The sequence below is a fragment of the Phyllostomus hastatus genome, unplaced genomic scaffold (assembly GCF_019186645.2).
Source record: "Phyllostomus hastatus isolate PE091 unplaced genomic scaffold, TTU_PhHast_1.1 phas_contig_210, whole genome shotgun sequence".
Lineage (NCBI taxonomy): Eukaryota > Metazoa > Chordata > Mammalia > Chiroptera > Phyllostomidae > Phyllostomus > Phyllostomus hastatus.
Genome location: NW_025333737.1, coordinates 13,056,169 through 13,077,740, shown reverse-complemented (window position 1 = coordinate 13,077,740; position 21,572 = coordinate 13,056,169). Strand labels below are relative to the sequence as shown.

The window sequence follows — 21,572 nt, the reverse complement described above, 5'->3', positions numbered from 1 at the left end:
ATGAGACTTAGAACTTCAATTTCTATTTTTTTTTTTCTTTGAGGAAGAAACAGTGCTTGGAGTTGGATTTAATGAATAATTTGAAAAATCACTTTTTCAATTTTACATGAAATGTTTAAGAAAATATAGAAAAATAAAGAAGAAAATAAAAATGTTAATCTCATAAGCTGGAAATAAATACTACTAGCATTTTAGAGTTTAATTTCTAGTAATTTATATGTTTAAATTGACATACTTTAATTAATATAAATGGAATCATATTTTATAAGTGATTTTTTTCAGGTAGTTGGTAAAATGAGATTTTTCATATATTTAAAAGTAAACACTGCTTTGCTGATCTGAGTAACATTTAAAAAATAAACATACAAAACATGTTTAAAATTTTTGCATCTTTTAGAAGTGATACTGGTTATTTTCACCAAGTTTACAGTTCTTCCTATCATAGTAATGTTGTGAAATTCATTTCTTTACTTTCCTCTTACAATTATATTTAGGGATGTTTATTAAGTACTTCTTTTTCTTTTCTAATTGCTTTGCTTAAAAGAAGACAGTTTTAAGTGTTTCATGGAGGGTTACAACACATTGTATAAGATCATGAGATTAGTTTTTATGCATTTTACATTTGTGCTGCCTGTGAAATGCAGGAGGCAAATATTAAGTAAAGAATTAGACATGCATCCAGGAGCTCAGAAGTAAGGTCTTGACTGGAGAGAGAAAAACATGAGTCATTAGGATATTGAAGCCAAGGGCCTGGATGGGGTTGTCAGGGGAGAGAACAGAGCTGGAGAGAGCCACGGCCAAGTCTTGAGGAGCCCTAACCTAGAGGGAGAAGGAAAGCAGGGGAGGGCTGAATTATGGAAGCTGAGGGAAGAGAGTGTTTCAGGGAGAAAGCAGCCACAAAGCTGGATGTGCTAGTAAGTCAGGTAACTTGATGGGCCTACAAAATGATTTAATGACACGCAAGTGCACGTCCCTTGATTGGATCCCCACACTCTCTAGTTCTTTCCCATTTTGACTGCTCCTTTCTGGTCTCCTTTACTGTATCACTCTCCTTTTCCCAGGCTCTAAATGCTGGTGTGGTCTATCGGTTATTCTTCAACTGGTTTGTTTTTAGTCTACACTTAATCTCCAGGTGATCTCATCTAAGTTTCAAGGTGTTTCTTGAGTAAAATGTGTATTTCTTGTCCCAGGCGTTCTCCTGGTCTTCAAACTTATATATACCCCTCCTTATCAGACATCTCTGTTTGGATGTCCAGAACTGAATTCTCATTTCCCACCTCAGATCTCTTCCTTCCTCTCACCACTTTTGTAAACACTCCTGGCATTCATTTAGCTTCAGAGGCATGGAATCACCCTTGCTCTTAAATTCCACATCTAGTTCATCAACAAATTCTGTCAGTGTTACTCTCAAAATACATAGTGAATCTAACCGTTCTCACGTCTCCACTGTTGCTACCCTTCCAAGCTACCATCTTTGTCGTCCAGACCCATACAGCAACCCCCTAACTGGTCTCCCTGCTCCTGCCTTTGTTCTAGTCAGTGGTGTATTACAGCCAACTGTACTGGTTTGTGAGAGCCTATCATGTGCATGTCTTCCCAAGTTCATGTTCAGTGACATCATTTTGGTAGCTTGAAATTGGCCATGGTAGTAAGTTTTAAACCACAGAAATCAGCAAACTATAAATCAGGCCCACCGCAACCCCAGAGCTGGTTGTTCAACATATACCAGCTTACCACTGTCCAAATCCTCCTTCCCTCAAACTGTGTATTCTGTCCAGATAAACAAAGCGGTCTTCCAACAACATTAAGTCACATCATATGACTGCCCTGTCAGGGCTCTCTGTTGGCTTTCCATTAAAATTTAAGTCAATCTAAAGCCTTTATGGCATCCTCCAGGCCTGCGATTTGCCTCTGTGCTGGGGCATAGTAGACACTCGGTTGCACTTTATCACATGAGTGGTTAGAGGTGGGTGGGTGGGGAGGCTGGAGAGGTGGAACGGTTGTTTCTGTACCGTCTTAGTAATCCATTGCATGAGGTCTACTAATATTTTTCTTTTGCAATTAATAGAAGAGATCATATTTCTTAAGATTTTGTGATTGTCCAAAATTTATATTGATTTTTAAATTTCTGAAATATTAGATAGAGGTCTGTTTAAATACAGGTATAAAAATATAGCCTGAAGTGAATGTGACAACTTTTTAATTTTAAGTATGCAAGTCTGTTTTAAGTTAGCATAGATCATTTAAATAAAGTATATTTTTCTAAGAATTTTCTAGGAAAAATTAATCCCAAATGGGAATGCTTTGAACTTAAACTTCGCTTATGAAATTGTGTGTCACTCTATTGTAAGACCCATCTGCACACAAAAATGATTATATGTTTACTTGTGGTAATGCATATGCTTTCTGTTCGAATCTTTTTTGGTAGGGGGAAGTCTGTTAAATTCTAAGCCAGTAGGGTGTTAATGGTTATCAGATTTGTTTGCTAATTTTCAGATATTGTAGTCTTAAATAATAATGTTAATATTTTGATAATCAGTACTGGTAAGATCTAAATAAATATAAATAGGAAATGTTGTCTTCTTTTATAGGGTATATTTCAGAAACCGCTGGGTAAAGACTGTTCACCCAGTTGTGCATCAGTACTGTTTGATCTCAAGCGCACATTCCACCTTTCAGATGCCACAGAAAGAAGATATTCTTAAGCACCGAGTGGTTGTTGTTACGTTGAATACTTCCCAGTACCTCTGTCAGTTGGACCTTGAACCTGGTATGCTAACTCAAGACACAGATAGGGGTCTCTTAATGCTTAGGGCTTCTGCTTTCAGTCTAGACCAGGGGTTGGCAAACTACAGCCTGTGGCCTGCTGTGTGTTTTTGTAAATAAAATTTCACTGGATGGAACACAGCCATGCCCATTTGTTTACCTGTGTATTACTTACGGATGCTTTCGTGCTACAGCAGTGTAGTTGAATAGTTGCAGCAAGGATTGCGTGGCCAGCGATACCTAAAATACCTGCTGTATATGTTGTTTGGTCCTTTAAAAAAATTCTCAACCCCTAGTTTAGACATTTTAGTAACTGCTATTCTATTTATTTTCTAATTGATCAGATAGTATTTATTTACTATTGATCATGTAAAAATTTAGATTTGGACAGCATTGGTGTGTTTTACAGTTTTCTCAAGTTTTTGTTTTAAAATACTCTTGTGTTATATAATGTAGAGACAAAAACCATGATAGGTGTTTTTATTTACATACTACTGAGATTATTATAAGACAAACTATGTAAAATTAAACTAATGTTATGCAAAGTTCAGATATAAGGTGACAAGAAATTCTGATAGGTATGGCAGAATTTAACCATCAGAAAGTGGTATCACTTTGTTAGTTGCTTTGGAAGAATATTCATTTATTACTGCCATATTATAATTGTTGACATTGTTCAACACTTTTTTGCTCTCTCCTTTTGGAATTGCTTTCAGAGCCAGTGACAAATTCTTTTGAATATCCTGGAAGGTAGAGACTTTCACCTGGATACTTCTGGTACTCCTGGCCCCTAGCCCAGGGTATAGGTACCTGGAGGCCCTTGATAAACCTTTCTTTATCTGAAATGGCTGAATGGTGGCCAAACTTTCTTTTTTGAGGGTAGATTTAATTTTAGAAAAGCTTCAAAATATTTTTGAGACATGTCTTTTTGGCAAATAGGATACATGAGGGATTAAACTGAGCAATAACATTAGGGGTAAAAAGATAAAAAAAGAGAAAGACGTGCCTCTCAGTAATGAGACTTATTTTTTTGTGCATGCAGCTCATAGCTGGCTGGTGAGGGCAGTTACAAAAGCAGAGGTTCAAAAATGTTTTGAACAGTGACTGCGTCATTGGAATGAGTTTTAATACCTCCCAACTGACTTCTTTGAATGGAACAGCACTTATTTGAAATGTAAATTTTGGTATGTTTATTTAACAATTAGTCTCATTACTTTATAATTATACTCTGCATATTTGCCATATAGATTAAATAGTCAAACCTCCCAAACAGCATGGTTTTGTGAGAAAGAGTAAAGAATGGCTTTGAAGACCAAGGGTTCAGAAGAATACTTAATAGAAATCAACTATGCTTTTTTTGTTCTGGGTGTTTATACTTTATTTCATTTCATTCTCATAGCAACTCTGTGGAGGATTATTTTACAGGCTAGAAAACCAAGGCTCAGGCTAAATCAGTTTGATTGATTCAAATTACCTTTACTAACTTAAGCAATAGGTATGATACTTTCATGATTTATCCAGTTCCCAATTCAAGCCTAGCTCTATTTAATTAAAATATTATTTAATGAAAACAGTAGATTTTTTCACTAGCCTTAGCTCTTTTACCAGTTTAATTTTGTGTTTCTGTAATCATCTTTCTTTATTAGTCTTTGGAACAAAAGGCACAGATTCTCTCAACAGGGAGAAAAATGAATGTGTCCATATCTTGCTTGGGCCACTGTGGGTAAACAGACAACAGTTACTAATATTTGTACTGTCAGCCATAGCTGTTTGTTTAAATGGAGGATGTGGAGCATTATTACTGCCATTCAGTAAGATTTAGAAAGTTTCCCACCTATAAACAAGTTTCATTAGAAGGTTGTATGAACAAATTGTTTGGAACTTGTTGATATTTATAGAAATAGAGATGGAAATAGAGGCTAGGCTCTTGGGCCAACTCACAGTAGGCTGATTAATTCAGAGAGTTTTAAAACTCATCATTTTGTTGAGAAACTACTTTGTGTTCTTTGCTATGTTAGTAAAAAGAGGGCAGTAGGGGATGATTTTTTCATCCTCACATTGAGATAGCAAGGAGATTTTTGCCTCCTTCTTCCCTTTAAAGGGCAAAGGGACTTTTCCTCTTTTCTGTACATTTCTGTACACAGATTTCAGTACCCCAGTATGAGTGGCAGCAGCAACCAGGATGTAGAATGCTTCCTGCTATAGGTATTTGCATCCAGGGGACTTTTGAAAAGGAACATTTTTGACAGGTTTTTGTTTTTCCCTCCCAGACTGGTGATTTTTTCAGGGTAAGGTATTAGACTAAAAAAAATTATATATATTTTTATGTATATACAGGGTGGGGCAAAAGTAGGTTTACAGTTGCTTGTATGGAAAATAATATAATAATTAATAAATAATAATTAAAGGATAAACTGTGCTTCATGTATTCACATTGTAACCCATATTTGTCCACACACACACACACACACACACACACACACACCCCTAAATAATTAAAGCAGTGAATATGCTGATAATAACCTTGGATTTCAAAGTTGGAGTATACCTTTATCCTTTATATTAGATTTTGGGTATTATTTTCTTTATTTTAATGTCTAATATGAATATTTAGGTTAAAGTTACTTATAGACTACCATTGCTTTATTTTTGGTGTTTCACCAAATACATAGTGAAAGGACTCTGGTCCTATCAATGTTTAGTTGCCAGCCCTTCTACTATCTGGTACTTTAAAACTATTTTTAAATATATAAATTCAACTGTTAGTCTTGGGGGCTTTAAATGAGGTGCCATTTATATATCCATTATTGGGTAAAATAATTACTCCTTTTAACCTCTAATATTTAAATAATAATTTAAATTGATGATTGCCATTAAAAATATTCATAACTCTTAAATTAGCACACTAAACTCTTTCCTTAGCAGAAATGAAAAAAAAAAATCCACTAGCTCAATCTTTATTGTTGCTTTAATATGCTTTACTGTGTCTGTGCTGTAATTTGTAGGGTTTTTTACGCACATTCTGTTAGATGAAGCTGCCCAGGCCATGGAGTGTGAAACCATTATGCCTCTAGCATTAGCAACTAAAAACACTCGGATTGTCCTGGCTGGTGACCACATGCAGGTGAGTGCCCTCTGTGTCATCGTATTGAGAGGAACTTTGAATTATATTTTGATTTGTAATATTCTGTTTATTAAAACATCCTTTGAATTATGCCATGTGTTATAGTTCAAGCATTTTAAATATTTCTCTACTAATGGTGAGAAACACTGGCATTTTTTAAGGAAAATGACTGTCCCACTACATTTTTTCCTTCTTTGCATAAGAGAGTGAAATTGGCACTGGCTGGTGTGGCTCAGTGGATTGAGTGCCAGCCTGCGAACCAAAGGGTCACCAGTTCGATTTCCAGTCATGGCACATGCCTGGGTTGCGGGCCAGGTCCCCAGTAGGGGGTGCATGAGAGGCAACCACACATTGATATTTCTCTCCCTCTTTTTTTCCCCTCCCTTCCCTTCTGTCTAAAAATAAAATAAATAAATAAAAATATATAAAAAAGAGAGAGTGGAATTGAATGAGTCTGTCAATGTTTGACAACATTTTCATGTTTGTTAATTTGAAGTTCAGTTCTCTATAGTATAGATATCTGATTCTTACTTTTCTTTATAAAGCAAATTTAAATTTATTTTTTTAACAATTCCCCAAGGTGTGTTCTAACATTTGTTTTCCTTAAAGGTTAAAGTTTTGCTATCATAAAAGATAAAGTGCTTAATTAAAAATACTGGTCAGAGTCTCAAAACATATCTGATTTTATATATTTGCATACTTATGCATGAAAGAGAAATATAATTTTTCTTTTTTCTAAAGATTTTATTTTATTTTTTTTAGAAAAGGAAAGGGAGGGAGAAAGAGAAGGAGAGAAACATCAGTGTGTGGTTGCCTCTCACATGCCCCCTTACTGGGGACCTGGCCCCCAGCAACCCAGGCATGTGCCCTGACTAGGAATTGAACCAGCGACCCCTTGGTTCTCAGTCCGACCATCAGTCCACTGAGCCACACCAGCCAGGGCTTAATTTTTCTATTGAAATATGTTTTATAAGTCTCTTCTGCTATAGTTAAGATTAAACCTACTAGTATTGTAGCTGTCAAGATGTCCAGGAAAGTTGACTGTGTAGAGGAATAAATTTTGTTTTTGTTTCTTGGCAAAAGTAGTTTAATTTTGTTCTTTAACTGTCAGAGGTATAATCAAGAATGGCTCCTTGTACTTCATTATGAGAAAAAGAAGGTTATCTTTGCTAATTGTTAAAAAAAATTATTCGTGGGCAAAATATCCTACCAGTTTACCATTTTAAGTAGTTGATCAATTTTAGTGAAATAACTAACTTACTGACTCCCTGTGATGCAATGGGTTGCATTCCTGAAATTACTGAATAGTAGCTATTTATTATGTTGGAGGAGCCCTTTATTAACCTCTGTGTAGAAACTCGATGTTAGTGTTGGTAGAGTGAAATGAAAAGTTGGAAATTTTTGCCTAGTTTTTCATGGTAGTAAAATTGCTCATAGGAAATATTTTTGATTCTGCTTATTCTGGCATTCAGCAGGTTGACGTTTTCAGTACATCAGAAGTTGCAGCCTAGTGGATTTTTTAATGAGTAGGTTAAAAATGCTATTTGTATATTTAATTAAATTTTCTCTGTATGTTTGTCTGTTACAGCTCAGTCCTTTTGTTTACAGCGAGTTTGCCAGGGAAAGAAACCTTCATGTTTCGTTACTGGATAGGCTCTATGAGCATTACCCTGCCGAGTTTCCGTGTAGGATCCTCCTCTGTGAAAACTACCGCTCCCACGAAGCGATCATCAAGTAGGTGTGAACTGCCCTCTGTCTCACTCTCCCTGCGGTCTGGTGGGAAGGGACTCAGAGCAGCACTGTTACAGCAGCACTGTTACTAGGCCCACACTCGTCCCAGCAGAGTTGTACAGAGTCTCTAGTGTTGCAAGTTAGGTTTACTTTTATGTTTGTAAAAGACACCTTCAGAAGTCAGAGCTGTAATTTTTCACAGAATAAGGCAACTCTGGAAACTAAAACTTTAGGCTCTACTAGCTATGATATATTTTTCTGTGACTGAATATGTAGTATATATGTGAAACTACATGATGTAATAAACAAATATGTTGACAAATTAAATAATAGCTTGCCTACTGTGCCTGTATTTTACAAGGAAATCTGTTAGAAAAGAAAGGAAGGAAAACCCTGAAACTTAGTAATAAAGTTTTTAAAGGATTCTATTAAATATAGTATAAATCCATAAAAGTAAAAAATATCCTAAGTGACACCACAGTGAATAGTTATAAACTGGACACACTCATGTAACTGGCATCCAGAACATGACCAGCACTCTGGAAAGCCCCTACTTCCACCAAAATCTTAAACTGTTTTAAAGTTTAGTATCATTTAATAATGTTGATTCTATCAGTCATGTGAAAACCATTTTTAGCTTTCTCAGCAATAGGATAAGATGTAAAAATTTAGATTGAACTGCGGCTTTATTAACCTCTCAATGCATGATTCCTCTTTTATTGTTGTCAGTCACTTGCTGCAGTCAGTGATGAACCAAGTACTAGACACTGTCTTCATCAGCCGAGAGTATTCATTTTATTGTTGAAGACTTGAATGTCCTTCATTCGTGTGTATTGTTTCAGTAGCTGTATATCCTTGTTTGCATGTGTATGATGTCCATATAGAATAAAATGTATTAACGAAGAAAACATACTGGCTAGCACATTTCCTCATAGAGCAAGATTCTCATCTGGTATTGAACTGTCATCATTTCTTCTTTTTCTTTCTGTATTCTGGCCTTGACCCTACCTAAATCAGTTGATTGAACAGTGGTGTATCAGGAGCCTGTTCTGAGGTTATTGCTGTAATTCTGGAGAAAAGCTTGGCCTCATTGGTATTAGATGCTTGGATTAAAATTAATCATAGACATAAAACAACACTATTGGAATTGACTGATGTTTTTTCTTATGGGTGAATTTAATTTTGATGAAGGATTACTTGTTATTTCTTTATTTTGGTCTTTTTCTGCAGTTACACATCTGAGCTCTTCTATGAGGGCAAACTGATGGCCAGTGGAAAGCAACCAGCACACAAGGATTTCTACCCACTAACTTTCTTTACAGCACGAGGGGAAGATGTGCAAGAAAAAAACAGCACAGCTTTTTATAATAATGCAGAGGTACTTAGTTCTTTTGCAAATTCCTAATATTATGCAATCACATAGTCTGGTCTTCTTGAGCATTATTTAAAATTTTGGGTTGACATCTTATTGTGTGTTGACTTCATTTATATGAAAATAGTATGTAAAGTTTATTCTTTCTTGTATGACTGATTTGTTAACATGAATGTTCTGTGGGAAACAAAAACTTTGTTTTACATTTTGTCTTACGATAAAGTAGAAAATACATGAGTTCATTGAAAAGAAAAGCTAGTATTATTTTATATAGATTATTGTTTTTAGTCCTCTAAAATAGACTGTGATTACATTTTATAGTGCACACTCAAATGAGGTATCATTTTAAATGAGTAAGACTTGAATTGCAGACAGAATCCTGGGCTCCAGAGAGATCACAGCCTGGAATAATGGTGCTGCTAACCCATGATGTGCTACGATTTGTATGGTTCCCTTACAGTTTGACTTTTTAGTTTTTGAGAAAATGGGAGTAGCGTGAGGGCTCAGATCAGCAGCAGACAAAACCCTGGGGAAGTCTTGAGGAAGGCTTCCTAACGGGCCAGAGACCCTCTGGATAAGTTCTGTTCATCGCAGCGAGTGGAGGTGCGGACTTCAGGAAACCTGGGGTTAGGGATGTGCATGGTTGGTTATGGGGGCAGTGGTTCTTTTTTCTTTTTTTGAGGGGAGTATGGTTCTTGATCTATCATATCTGCCTTCCTTTGTTCCTTGAATCCTGTGCTTTACTCATTTTATTTTCTTGTAAAGAAATCTCTTGTAAAGAGATGGCTTTTAGTATATAATAGTAATTCAATTTTCCTTTAAAAAATTGATCAGAGGCCTGTAGTTAGAAATTAGTACAAGAAAATCAATAATACCCACTTGATAAAATTCTAGCCAGAAGCAAAGAAACTTGACATTTTAGTTAGTCTGTGTCATTTAATTTTAAGAAAAGGTCAACTTTTCTTTAAATGTTTGAATATTGACAAATAACTCCAGGTTCTCCTGTATTACTTCATACTCACACTGGAAACCAGTGGCCTGGAAACTAGGAAGCCAGCCATGGTGGGGGAATGCTGCCGGGGAGAGGCAGGCCTGAGGCCCAGACGGCACAGCAGCCCTGCTGTGACTCCAGGGTCAGCCCGGAGGCCCGCTGTGACCCTGAGGGGATTGGTGAGCCATGGCAGAGGCCCAGCTTCTCAGCCTGGGCTAGGTGTTCTTTTGTGGTGACATGGTGTGTTTGCCAGGAAACCATCATTCTAAATTGTCAATTTTACTGAACTTTTGGGGGTGGAGGAAGAAATGTTTTCACATTCAAAACACAACGATAAGAGTTGTGTGAATTTTAAATATTAAACACGTAACTTTGGAGAAATTCAAAGCCACCTTACACTTCACCACCAGGGCACAGTTGTTCAGTTGCTCTCCTCAGCCCCGTGAATTCCCCCAGTGAAAAATGGTGAGGCATACTGCCCCAAGGGCTCATTCTGCAAGGGGCGAAGCCTGACCCTGTGTCAGAGGGGAGTAGGTATCGTTTGGGCTGGGAGTAGATGCACTTTGGTTTGTAGGCAGGATTTTCCAAATTTTGAGTACCAGTGTAGACATGTCTGGACAGTAAAATGTTTTTAGAAGCCCTGGACTTGCCTTGAGAGTAGACCATTTGCAGGTGAGTCTCAGACCCATTTTGTGTTCTAGAGCAGTGATTTCCAACCTTTGTTGTCTGAACCACACAGAAAGTAACTGCTTAAATTCTGCAGGTCAGCAAAATAAAATTTGTTTTGCGAATCTAAAAAAAAATAGTTAAAATTTTGATTCACAATAGACAGTTGTGTTGGCTGTTGTGATTTTTTTATTTGACAGTCTAAGGGAAAAGAGGTCAGTGCTCCTGACTAAATAGTCAAGTACTGCATGTTTTACAAATTCTTGCGGTACACTAGTGTGCCGCAGCACATTTGCTAAAAACCACTGTTCCAGAGCAATGAGGTGTTTTTCTGTTACAAGAGTTCCGATTAAAATTTAGGAGGACATTATAAGATTTAAGAATGGTTTAGATTTCATTATTACGAAAATAATTTAGTCTCACACGGACTTACAATCGTAAGGAACTTAGAACAGAGAATGAAATTAAAAAGTAAAATGAGAGAGCCTAGAGCTGAATACTCATAGCACTTCTGCTGTGTATCTAATTGTCCTTTGTTTAGGGAACATGCATTTTATTTTATATCATGTGTCTGTCACCTGAACTTGTGTCTTTCACGTGCTTAACGTGGTGCGATGAGAAAGAGAGTGAGAGAGATCATCCTTTTCCTGATTCTGATGAACTCATAGCCCACAGTGATGAATAGTCTCAATTACAATGCCGAATTGTAGGCATTGTTACTAAGCACCTAGACTGAATCCTTCACCTTGAGAAATTCAAGAGAGGAGCTGTGGAAACCAGTGAGTAGGGTAGTGTAAGTGAGAAGTAGACAGGGTTGTATAGATAGTAACGAGTGAGTCCACCAGGTGTGATGGAGGCTGTTGGCAGAGAGAGAACATGGTTTCTGCCTCTTATGTACTGGTGCTCTGCAGTTCATTGACACATACATCTACAATCTTCGTGTCTTCTGGGTGGGTCAACCTTTTTCATAAAATGCCCCCCTTTGTCTCTGGTAACACTGTTTTGGTTTTAAAGTTAATTTCTCTAATATTAGTTGATATGGCTACTCCAGCTAACTTACAGTTTCTCTTTGCATGGCATATTTTTTCCATCCTTTACTTTCATCCTTTTATTTCTACCTTCGAATCTAAAGAAAATCTCCTATAGACCACATCATTGCATTGTGTTTTTATGTTTCTTATTTTAAACCTAGTCTAAAAATAGCTGCCTTTTGATTGAAATGTCTAATTTATTTACATTTAATGATATAGTTGATGTTACCTCTCTGCCTTTCGCTTTTTGTTTTCTATGCCTTGTATTTTTTAACCCTTTGTTTCTCCTTTACTACCACTGTTTGCATTAAGTGCATTTTTCTAGCATTACGTTTTAATTCCTTTAATTATTATTAACTGTTTTTTGAGTTGTTTTCTTAGTGGTTTCTCTAGGGCTTACAGTATACACTTACCAGAATCAACTTCAGATTTAAACTAACTAAATTCCTTTATTTAAAAACAAGACTTTATTTATTTACTTTTAGAGATGGGGGAGGGAGGGAGAAAGAGAGGGGGAGAAACATCAGTTGATTGCCTCTCACATGCCCTTCACCAGGGAGCTGGCCTGCAACCCAGACGTGTGCCCTGACTGGGAATTGAACTGGTGACCTTTTGCTTTGTGGGATGGCATCCATCCCACTGAACCACATTGGTCAGAGCTAAACTAACCTAATTCCAAATGCAATATTGAAACTTGAGCACATTTATCTAGTCCTTCTTTTCCTTTTTTGTGCTCTTACTGTTTTTTATTTTATATATATATTTATACATATATATATATCTCAGTAATACAATGCTGTAATTACATGATTTTATTCCTTTTAAGGATTCTGAGAGAAAGGAAGTGGCCAGTATATATTTATAGAGTTTGCTGTATTAACCTTCTTATTTACTCATTCTGGTTACCTTCACTTCTTTCTGTAGATTTAAGTCACCACCTGGTATCAGTTTTCACTCGCCTCCTTTGTGCTCTTATTGCCAATATGTTACATTTCTATATGTTGTAGGCTAACAATATAATTGTGTACCCGTTACTTTATTCAGTACTATTTAAATCAGGTAAGACCAATAAGGCAAAGAAATATACTGTTATACTGTCTTTTATAATTAATTACATATTACCTTTAGCAGTGTGCTTTGCTTATATGGATTTGAATTACTGTCTGATGTCACTTACTTTCAGCCTGAAGAACTTCCTCTAGTATTTTTTTTTTTATTGTTGTTCAAGTACAGTTATCTCCATTCCCCCCCACCACTTTCCCCTCCTTTAGTATTTCTTTTAGGACTGGTCTGCTAGTAAGGAATTCTTTTAGTTTTTGTTTAACTCTGAACATCTTTATTTTATTTTATTATTTATTTTTCACTTATTTATAGAAATTTAATTTTTACTTATTTATATATTTAATTTTAATCCTTACCTGAGGATATGTTTATTGATTTTAGAGAGAGAGGAAGGGAGAGGCAGAGACAGAGGCATAAACATTGATGTGAGAGAGAAAGATCAATTGGTTGACTCCCTTTCATGCCCCAACTGGGGATCGAACCCGCAACCTAGGTATGTGACCTGACCAGGAATCAAACCCAGTACATTTTAGTGTACCAGATGATGCTCTAACCAACTGAACTGCCTGGTCAGCTGGGCAGGAACATCTTTATTTTGTCCTCATTATTTGAAAGGTAGTTTTGCTGTATATTAGATTGTTGGTTGAGTTATTTCTTTCAGCACATTGAAATATGCTTTCCTGCTGCTTTATTGCCCTCAGTGTTTCTAATGAGAAGTTACCTGTTAATCTTGTTGGAGTTCCTTTATAAATGATAAGGTTTTTTTTTATTTCGCTGTTTTCAAGATGTTATTTTTGTCTTAGACTTCCAGCATGTTGACTATAATGTTTCTGGGTGTGGATCTCCTTGAAGTCATTTTACTTGAAGGTCAGGTTGCACTGAGCTCAATGTGTACATTAATGTTTTTCATCAGATTTGTAAAATTTTTAGCCATTATTTGTTTGAATATTTTTATGCTCCTTTTGTCTCTTCTCTGGGTTCTCCCATTATATATATGTTGGTGAGCTTAATGGTGTTTTACATTTCTGAGTGCTCTTTTCATTTATTTTTCTCTGTCCTTCAGATTGTGTAAGTTTTGTCTTTGTATTTGCTAATTTGTTCTTCTGGTTTCTTATCTACTGTTGAGGCCTTATAGTGAAATTTTTATTTTAGTTATTTTAGAATCCATCTCCCTGGGTGTGTCCATAGTGTGATCCAGTTGAAGTTGGCTTCTTGGCAGAGTCAGTGTTGCAAGGTTGTGAGGCTTAACTTGGACCCTCCCCTGGGCAAAACTTACGGAGCAGTTGCTGTGGAAGGATGTGGAGCTGCTGTTCACTGGCTGTCCCAGCCACACCACCCCTGTACACCGAGAGTGTGTGTTGCACATGTGTGCAATTTGTGCCGCCATCCAGGTGCTACCATTAAGCTGCTGCCACTGCCCAGGGTAAATCTGCAATCCAGAGCTGGAGAGGTTGGGATCTGTTGATATTCGCTGGCTGCTGAACCTACCCAGAATAGGTCTTCTGTTCCAAGAAGCTGTGGAAAATGACAGCTGTCACTTGGCTGCTAAGCCCAGTGGATCAGCTCTCCTGCAATATATCCTATGCAGGAAAGGGAGACTGCTGTCTTTACCCACTGTCCCACTGAGATCCTTTCTACATAGCCAGAGATTAAGGTGGGGGAACAGGCACCACCCAGTTGCTGCTCACTGCTCAATATAGGCCTTCTGCAGCACAGAGCTATGGAAAATGGGAGCTGTGCTGTTAACCAGTTGCCAAAACTTCCTCGAGTAGGTCTTCGCCCCAGGAATCTGGGGGAGATGGGCAGTGCCCATCTGTAGACAGAGCTGTGAGGGATGGGTATAGCCCCTAGTTGCATGCCCTGTCCTCTCACTCTTCTGAGTCTCTCTAGATTTTATTGAATACAGTAAATGCTTCTCAGTTTCTTACAAGCTCTTTGATTAATCTCCAGAGGCTTTCAGTGATTGCTTGCTAATTTTGACCACCTTATTGGATGTCTGTGTGGAAGAAAGTTTTCCCCATTGCAAGACTGTGTATTTTGACTGCAGTTTTATGCTGCCTAAACTATAAGGGTGTGAACAGAGGGATGAAGTAGAGAAATGGTTATTTTGTGTTGCTTAGTGACAGAGACTCTGTCTATGGAGAGGTAGCAGAGGTGTCTCTCCCCTACTTTTCATCCACCCCCATATCTAACCAAATGGATAAATACAGCTTTGTCTCATTCCTTATTGTAGTAGACTCACACCCACCTTTCTTGTTCCTTGTAGTGAGAGCACCATGTCTTCAGTCCAGTTTGCTCTTCAGAATTCTTGGACAGTCTGTACCTTTGGTGTATTTGCTGTTGTATCATCATAACAACAGGGCGACTCTCATTCATTGAATTTGTATCTGGAAGTGAGAACTGCATCTTAGCCAATAATCCTCAAGTTCTTGAAAGGAATAAAAACTGTCAAATTTTATTAAGTATATTTAATGCAGTAAATTTAAGTAGGTATTAACAACTAGTAGATTAATAAATAAGTGATATATTTAAAAGACATTAAAATATTTTCTCCTTTCTTATTAATCATTGTATTTCCCACTACACTAAGCATTGAAACTGTTTGATCAATTCATTGAATTAAAATAGAAACTAAAAGCGTAATAAGTGGCGTCAACATTCAGTTGGGTAAAATATGCCATTACTTTATTGCAAGGTTAATGAAATGGTTTGGGCAAACTTGTACCACTAGACAACAATGAATTCTGAACGTCTGTCTCTCTGATCCAGACTTGTCCTAGTTCCAGTCGTGGTTTGGTGCCTGCTGTTGGCTGCTCTGCTTATGTATATCTGTGGGGGCAGGGGCAGTGCTACACCTTGAACTGCTTGCTGAGACTTAATGGTGGGCTCACTCTAGGAATCTTCTAGTTGTTTGGTTAGTTTCACTGGCCTAATCTGGAGAGAGTAGACTGAGAACTACTGGGAATGTTGGGACGCTGTTTCCCCCTGATAGGATTGCCAGTTTTATGGCCATATCCCTGTCCTCCTTCCTACACAGGAACTTGTACCTATTGCCATTTAATAATGGAGGAGACATGCCCTGGCGGGCATGGCTCAGTGGATTGAGCACACGTAGGTTCACTTCCCAGTCAGGAGCACATGCCTGGGTTGCAGGCCAGGTCCCCAGTAGAGGGCACATGAGAGGCAACCGCACATTGATATTTCTCTCCCTCTTTTTTCCCTCTCTATTCCTCTCTCTAAAAATAAATAAAATCTAAAAAAAAGAAAGAATAGAGAAGACTGGGTAAAGGGTTGGGGCCAATTGCCAATTATGTTGTCTCTGATTTTCATGTTTTCACTGGGTGCATTATTGTGAAGTTTACTGTTTGAAATGTAAATAAAATATTTTTATTCCTACTGTGTTCATAAAAGCAAAATATTATTTTTACTTAGCGGTGATTTAAAATGACATTTGCTAAAATGGAATCCTTTATACATCTAATGCAGTTACCATATTCTTTTCTCTAAACACTTGTGTAACTTTAATACATACGTGTGGGTTTGTTTAAAGGTATTTGAAGTGGTGGAACGCGTGGAAGAGTTAAGAAGGAAGTGGCCAGTCGCGTGGGGGAAGTTAGATGATGGCAGTATCGGTGTGGTGACTCCATATGCTGATCAAGTGTTTAGGATACGTGCTGAACTTCGAAAAAAGAGATTATCTGATGTTAATGTAGAAAGAGTGCTAAATGTTCAAGGTGGGTATTAATTGAAATGATCTAAGTTATTCAGATGTTTAAGTCTTAAAGTGTGTGTACATCGGATTTTTAATTCTCAAGATCTCTTTTCTGGACAAGTAATTGTGTCTTCATTTCATATCAAGTTCTTTAATACCAAATTTGACAATTAAAGGTTGAGCTCATTTACATGTTCATTACATTTTTATATCCAAATAAAAGGAGTATGAAAAAATTAACTTTCTAACAACTGTAATTGTATAAATGCCACACAGATGTTTATAGCCTACAATGCCTACTGTTGTTATACTCATCCGAGGGCAAATTTGTTGTATTTTTACACACTTGTATCTGTCAGGCAAGTTTTATTTAAATGCATTGTTAAAGGCACAGCTTGTTTTTCATCTATAGACTTTCCCGAGTGACTATAGTTACCAGCAACAAGTTGCTGTAGAATTTGTGCTCTTAACTATAGGAAACAACACTATGATATAAGTGCTAAAAACACCTAGTACAATTTTAGGTTTCATGGCAATATGCAATAGTAAGAGTAATACAATTTCTAAATAATGGGGAAAAATAGCTTCACTGTACCACATGTTGTCCATACCACTAAGAATTTGGGTGTATTTTAGAAGGAATATTACTAGTAAACTAGGAAGCACCCAAAGAGATCTAGTTAATGGTCTAGAAACTGCCACATGGGTGTCAGGAATGGTTGAAAGAACTAGGATTGTTTGGCCTAGAAAAGAGAAGACTAAAGACTGACGCGCTGGAGGGAAGGAATGCAGCAGGTGGAAAACTTGGAAAGGAAAGAGCTGTGATCCCTTCCACAGAGAACGTGCTTTCTTTGAAGGAACCGTAGTCGTGTGGATATGGGTAGACTTTTTACACTGGGACGACTATTCCAGCATTTTTACCTGCACATACCAAGTCAGTTGGGCGCATCAGTCCTTTCAGCATAACCTGCCTTAGGCACTTAACCTTTCATGGCTCAGGCATGCCAAGACCAAAAAAAAAATGGCCCAAATGAAAGAACAGATCAAAGCTCCAGAAAAAATACAACTAAGCAATGAAAAGATAGCCAACCTATCAGATACACAGTTCAAAACACTGGTAATCAGTGGTAATCAGGATGCTCACAGAATTGGTTGAATATGGTCGTAAATTAGGTGGAAAAATGAAGGCTATGCTGAGTGAAATAAAAGAAAATGTACAGGGAACCAACAGTGATGGGAAGGAAACTGGGACTCAAATCAATGATGTGGACCAGAAGGAAGAAAGAAACATTCAACCAGAAAAGAATGAAGAAACAAGAATTCAAAAAAAAATAAAGAGAGGCTTAGGAACCTCCAGGACATCTTTAAACATTTTAGCATCCGAATCATAGGCATACCAGAGGGAGAAGAGGAAGAGCAACAAGTGGAAAAGTTATTTGAACAAATAATGAAGGAAAACTTTCCCAATCTGGCAAAGGAAATAGACTTCCAGAAAGTCCAGGAAGCTCAGAGAGTCCCAAAAAGTTGGACCCAAGGAAGCACACACCAAGGCACATCATAATTACATTACCCAAGATTAAAGAGAAGGAGAGAATCTTAAAAGCAGCAAGAGAAAAGGAGACAGTTACCTGCAAAGGAGTTCCCATCAGAGTGTCAGGTGATTTCTCAAAAGAAACCTTGCAGGCAAGAAGGGGCTAGAAAGAAGTATTCCAAGTCATGAAAGGCAAGGACCTACATCCAAGATTACTCTATCCAGCAAAGCTATGTTCCATTCTATGTTTAGAACAGAAGGGCAGATAAAGTGCTTCCCAGATAAGGTCAAGGTAAAGGAGTTCATCATCATCACCAAGTCCCTATTATATGAAATGTTATAGAGACTTACCTAAGAAAAAGAAGTTGATCAAAAATATGAATAGTAAAATGACAACAAACTCACAACTATCAACAACTGAACCTAAAAAAAGCAAAAACAAAAACGAACTAAGCAAACAACTAGAACAGGAACAAAATCACAGAAATAGAGATTACATGGAGCGTTATCAGCAGGGAGGGGGAGAGGAGTGAGTGGGGGGAAAAGGTACAGGAAATAAGAAGCATAAATGGTAGGTAGAAAATTGACAGGGGGAGGTTAAGAATAGTATAGGAAATGGAGAAGCCAAAGAACTTATATGGATGATCCATGGACATGAACTAAAGGGTGGTGGGGGGGAATGTGGAGGGAACAAAGGGGAGAAAATGGGACAACTATAATAGCATAATCAATAAAATATATTATAAAAAATGAAACTATATTAAAATATTTGGAGATCTGACATGGAATAAGGGAATAAATGTGTTATTGTAAGAAGGAGCATTAAAAAAATACTGTGTGAACCAGACTCTAAGGCCTCCTTCTAGAAACAGTTGTGTCTGCTTTGGTCAGTGAGAGGCTAGGTAACCCTGCTTCAAGGAAAGTTCCTTGTATTGAGTGGGACCTTGGAATAGATAATCACTAAGGTTGGTTTCAGCAATAATACTAAAATTTTTAAAAATAAAATTTACTGTTTAACCATTTCTGTGTACTCATCCCACTTCCCTTGTCCTCCCAGCCCCTGACAACCATACATCATACTTTCTGTCTGAATTTGACTGCCCTAGGCCCCTCATTTAAATGTAGTAATGCACTATTTGTCCTTTTGTGCCTGGCTTATTTCACTGAGCATAATGTCTTCAGGGTTCATCCAGGTTGTAGCACGAGTCTGAATTTCTTTCCTTTTTAAGGCTAAGTATATTTTATATGTATACCCCGCATTTCGTTTATCTGTTCATCTGTTGATGGACTCCTAGGTCACTTTCACTTTTGGCTATTGTGAACAGTGTTGCTGTGAATGTGGGTGTGCAGGTACCTGTGTGAGTCCTTGCTTTCAGTTCTTTTGGGTAGATTTTCAGAAGTCCTTTTGACTGAGGATTATATGTTAATTCTATGTTTACTTTCTTGACAAACTCCCATACTATTTTTTATAGTATTTTATATATCATTTTACATTTTCACCTGTAGTGTATGAGCTCCAGTTTCCCCACATCCTTGCTGATACCTGTCATTTAGTAATAACATTTTAAAAAAATGAAATGCTTTTATTTTATCTTTGGTTCAGAATAACACCCTTAAGTCTTCTTTTTTATTTTTTTTAATAGGAAAGCAATTTAGAGTTTTGTTTCTTAGCACGGTACGTACAAGGCATACGTGTAAACATAAACAGACACCAATTAAAAAGAAAGAGCAGCTGCTGGAAGATTCCACAGAGGATTTAGATTATGGTTTTTTATCCAACTACAAACTTCTCAACACTGCCATCACCAGAGCACAGTCCCTCGTTGCTGTGGTGGGTGATCCCATCGCCCTGTGCTCTATTGGAAGATGCAGGTAATTATGTGTTACTGACTGAGACATTGAAGGGGGAATGTAATTTGCATACCTATGTGTACATTTATTTATATGACCTCTTGGCTAATTAAAATCAAGTTCAGTTTTATCTGATATACAGAGGGAACACAAAAATACATTGCTTTGAGTCTGTTATGTACATAATTGTGTGTGCATTCATGCAGTCATCATTCAACAGATAATTTCCAGAGTGCTTACTATGCGCTAAGCACTCTTCTAGCCACTGAGGATAGATCAGTGAACAAAATAGACAAAAATCTCTGCCTTTGTGGGGCTTGCATATAATTGGGGAGGAGAAGACTGACGATACAAAGGAGACCCCCCAATAATACAGAATTATCTTCTGGAGGGTGGACTCCTTGTAGGACAGGCTTTCCCCGCTAGGTGAGTGTTCTAGGAACACAGTGAGTGTTCTAGGAACCCATCTGTGTCAGTGTGCCAGCTGGCGTTGTGTGAGGCTGTGTTTGGCTTCGGTGAAATTTTTTTGAGCACTATTTCAGCACATTTGCCCATTTCATGATGGGTGATTTACGAGGACAACTGCCCACACTATGCTGAGTGTTTAGCAGTTTCTGACCAAAAATGGCATGACCCCTGTGCCCCACCCTCCCTATTCACTCGATCTTGCCCCCAGTGACATTTTTTTTGTTTCCCCGGATGAAAAAAGTCCTCGAAAGGAAACATTTTGCCAATGTGGAAGAGGTGAAACAAAAAAAAAAATGGCAGAAGCACTAATAGGCATCAAAATTGAAGAGTTCAAAAACTGTTTTGAGCCGTGGGAAAGTCTTGACAGGTGTATTGAAATGGAGAGTACTTTGCAAGTGACTGAAGTTTTAAACATGTAAGAATAAATGCACAATTTTTAATGAATACATTTCAATTTTGGGGGGTCCCCCCTTGTAAACAGAGTAAGATACACTGTTGTATTTTACGTGGTAAGTTCAGTGGAAAAGAAGCAGAACATTATGGGGAATTAGGAGGGAGTCATAATGTGGTCAGAGTAGGCCTCACTGAGAAGCTGACCTCGGAGTGGGCTGTGCGGGCACCTTGGGTAAAAGTGCTCCAGGAAGAGGGAACAGTTTGCAAGTGTTCCCGCGGAATGTTGTGTCTGTGTGTCTCTTTAATGGAAATGACATTTTATTACCAATGCTGCATTTTTTCCTCTTCATTATTGTTTTAGCTCATTTTTGATTAATTTCCTTCTTCGCTCATTTTCTCTCAAGGCTTCTCAACGTCAGTAATTCTTGTCTGGTTAATCCGAGGCTCTGAAAATCAGGCGTGTTAGAAGTTGTTGCTTCTTGTCTTTGGAGCATTGCTAGTATTGCTTAGATTGTAGTTGTGGGGACTGTTTCTACTGAAAGGCTGTTAAAATATCAATGCAAACAAAAAATGTCTATATACACTTTTGATTTATACCAGTTAATAGGGATTTTACCTGCATGAAGCCAGCCATTATAAGACTTGGCCTTTGCAGTATTTAAAAACTATGTTAATATTAACAAAAAATAGTAGAATAGAAATTTGTAATATTCTTTTATGGAAAAGAAAGAAATACACTAGGGATTACTTAAAATTTTATAAGTATTGGAATACCTGTCAAAATGAGTTCAGAGTAGTAGAAAGATGTCAATGGTTCCAAAACTGCCTTTTTGATGTGTTAGAGTTAAAATAGACAGAGCTGTTAGGGAGCGGC

At 37.4% G+C, this 21,572-nt stretch overlaps 1 protein-coding gene across 7 annotated transcripts in view; it reads left to right on the top strand.

The window, feature by feature from the left end:
• The window catches only part of HELZ (helicase with zinc finger), a 148,449-nt gene that overhangs the window by 82,564 nt on the left and 44,313 nt on the right, over positions 1–21,572 (top strand). For all 7 annotated transcript variants that reach the window (XM_045837209.1, XM_045837212.1, XM_045837211.1 and 4 more), the window contains 6 exons: positions 2,592–2,770; positions 5,772–5,890; positions 7,479–7,624; positions 8,852–8,999; positions 16,294–16,477; positions 19,630–19,858. In XM_045837209.1, the coding sequence (XP_045693165.1) occupies positions 2,592–2,770; positions 5,772–5,890; positions 7,479–7,624; positions 8,852–8,999; positions 16,294–16,477; positions 19,630–19,858 (1,005 nt within the window). The remainder of the gene's footprint in view (positions 1–2,591; positions 2,771–5,771; positions 5,891–7,478; positions 7,625–8,851; positions 9,000–16,293; positions 16,478–19,629; positions 19,859–21,572) is intronic.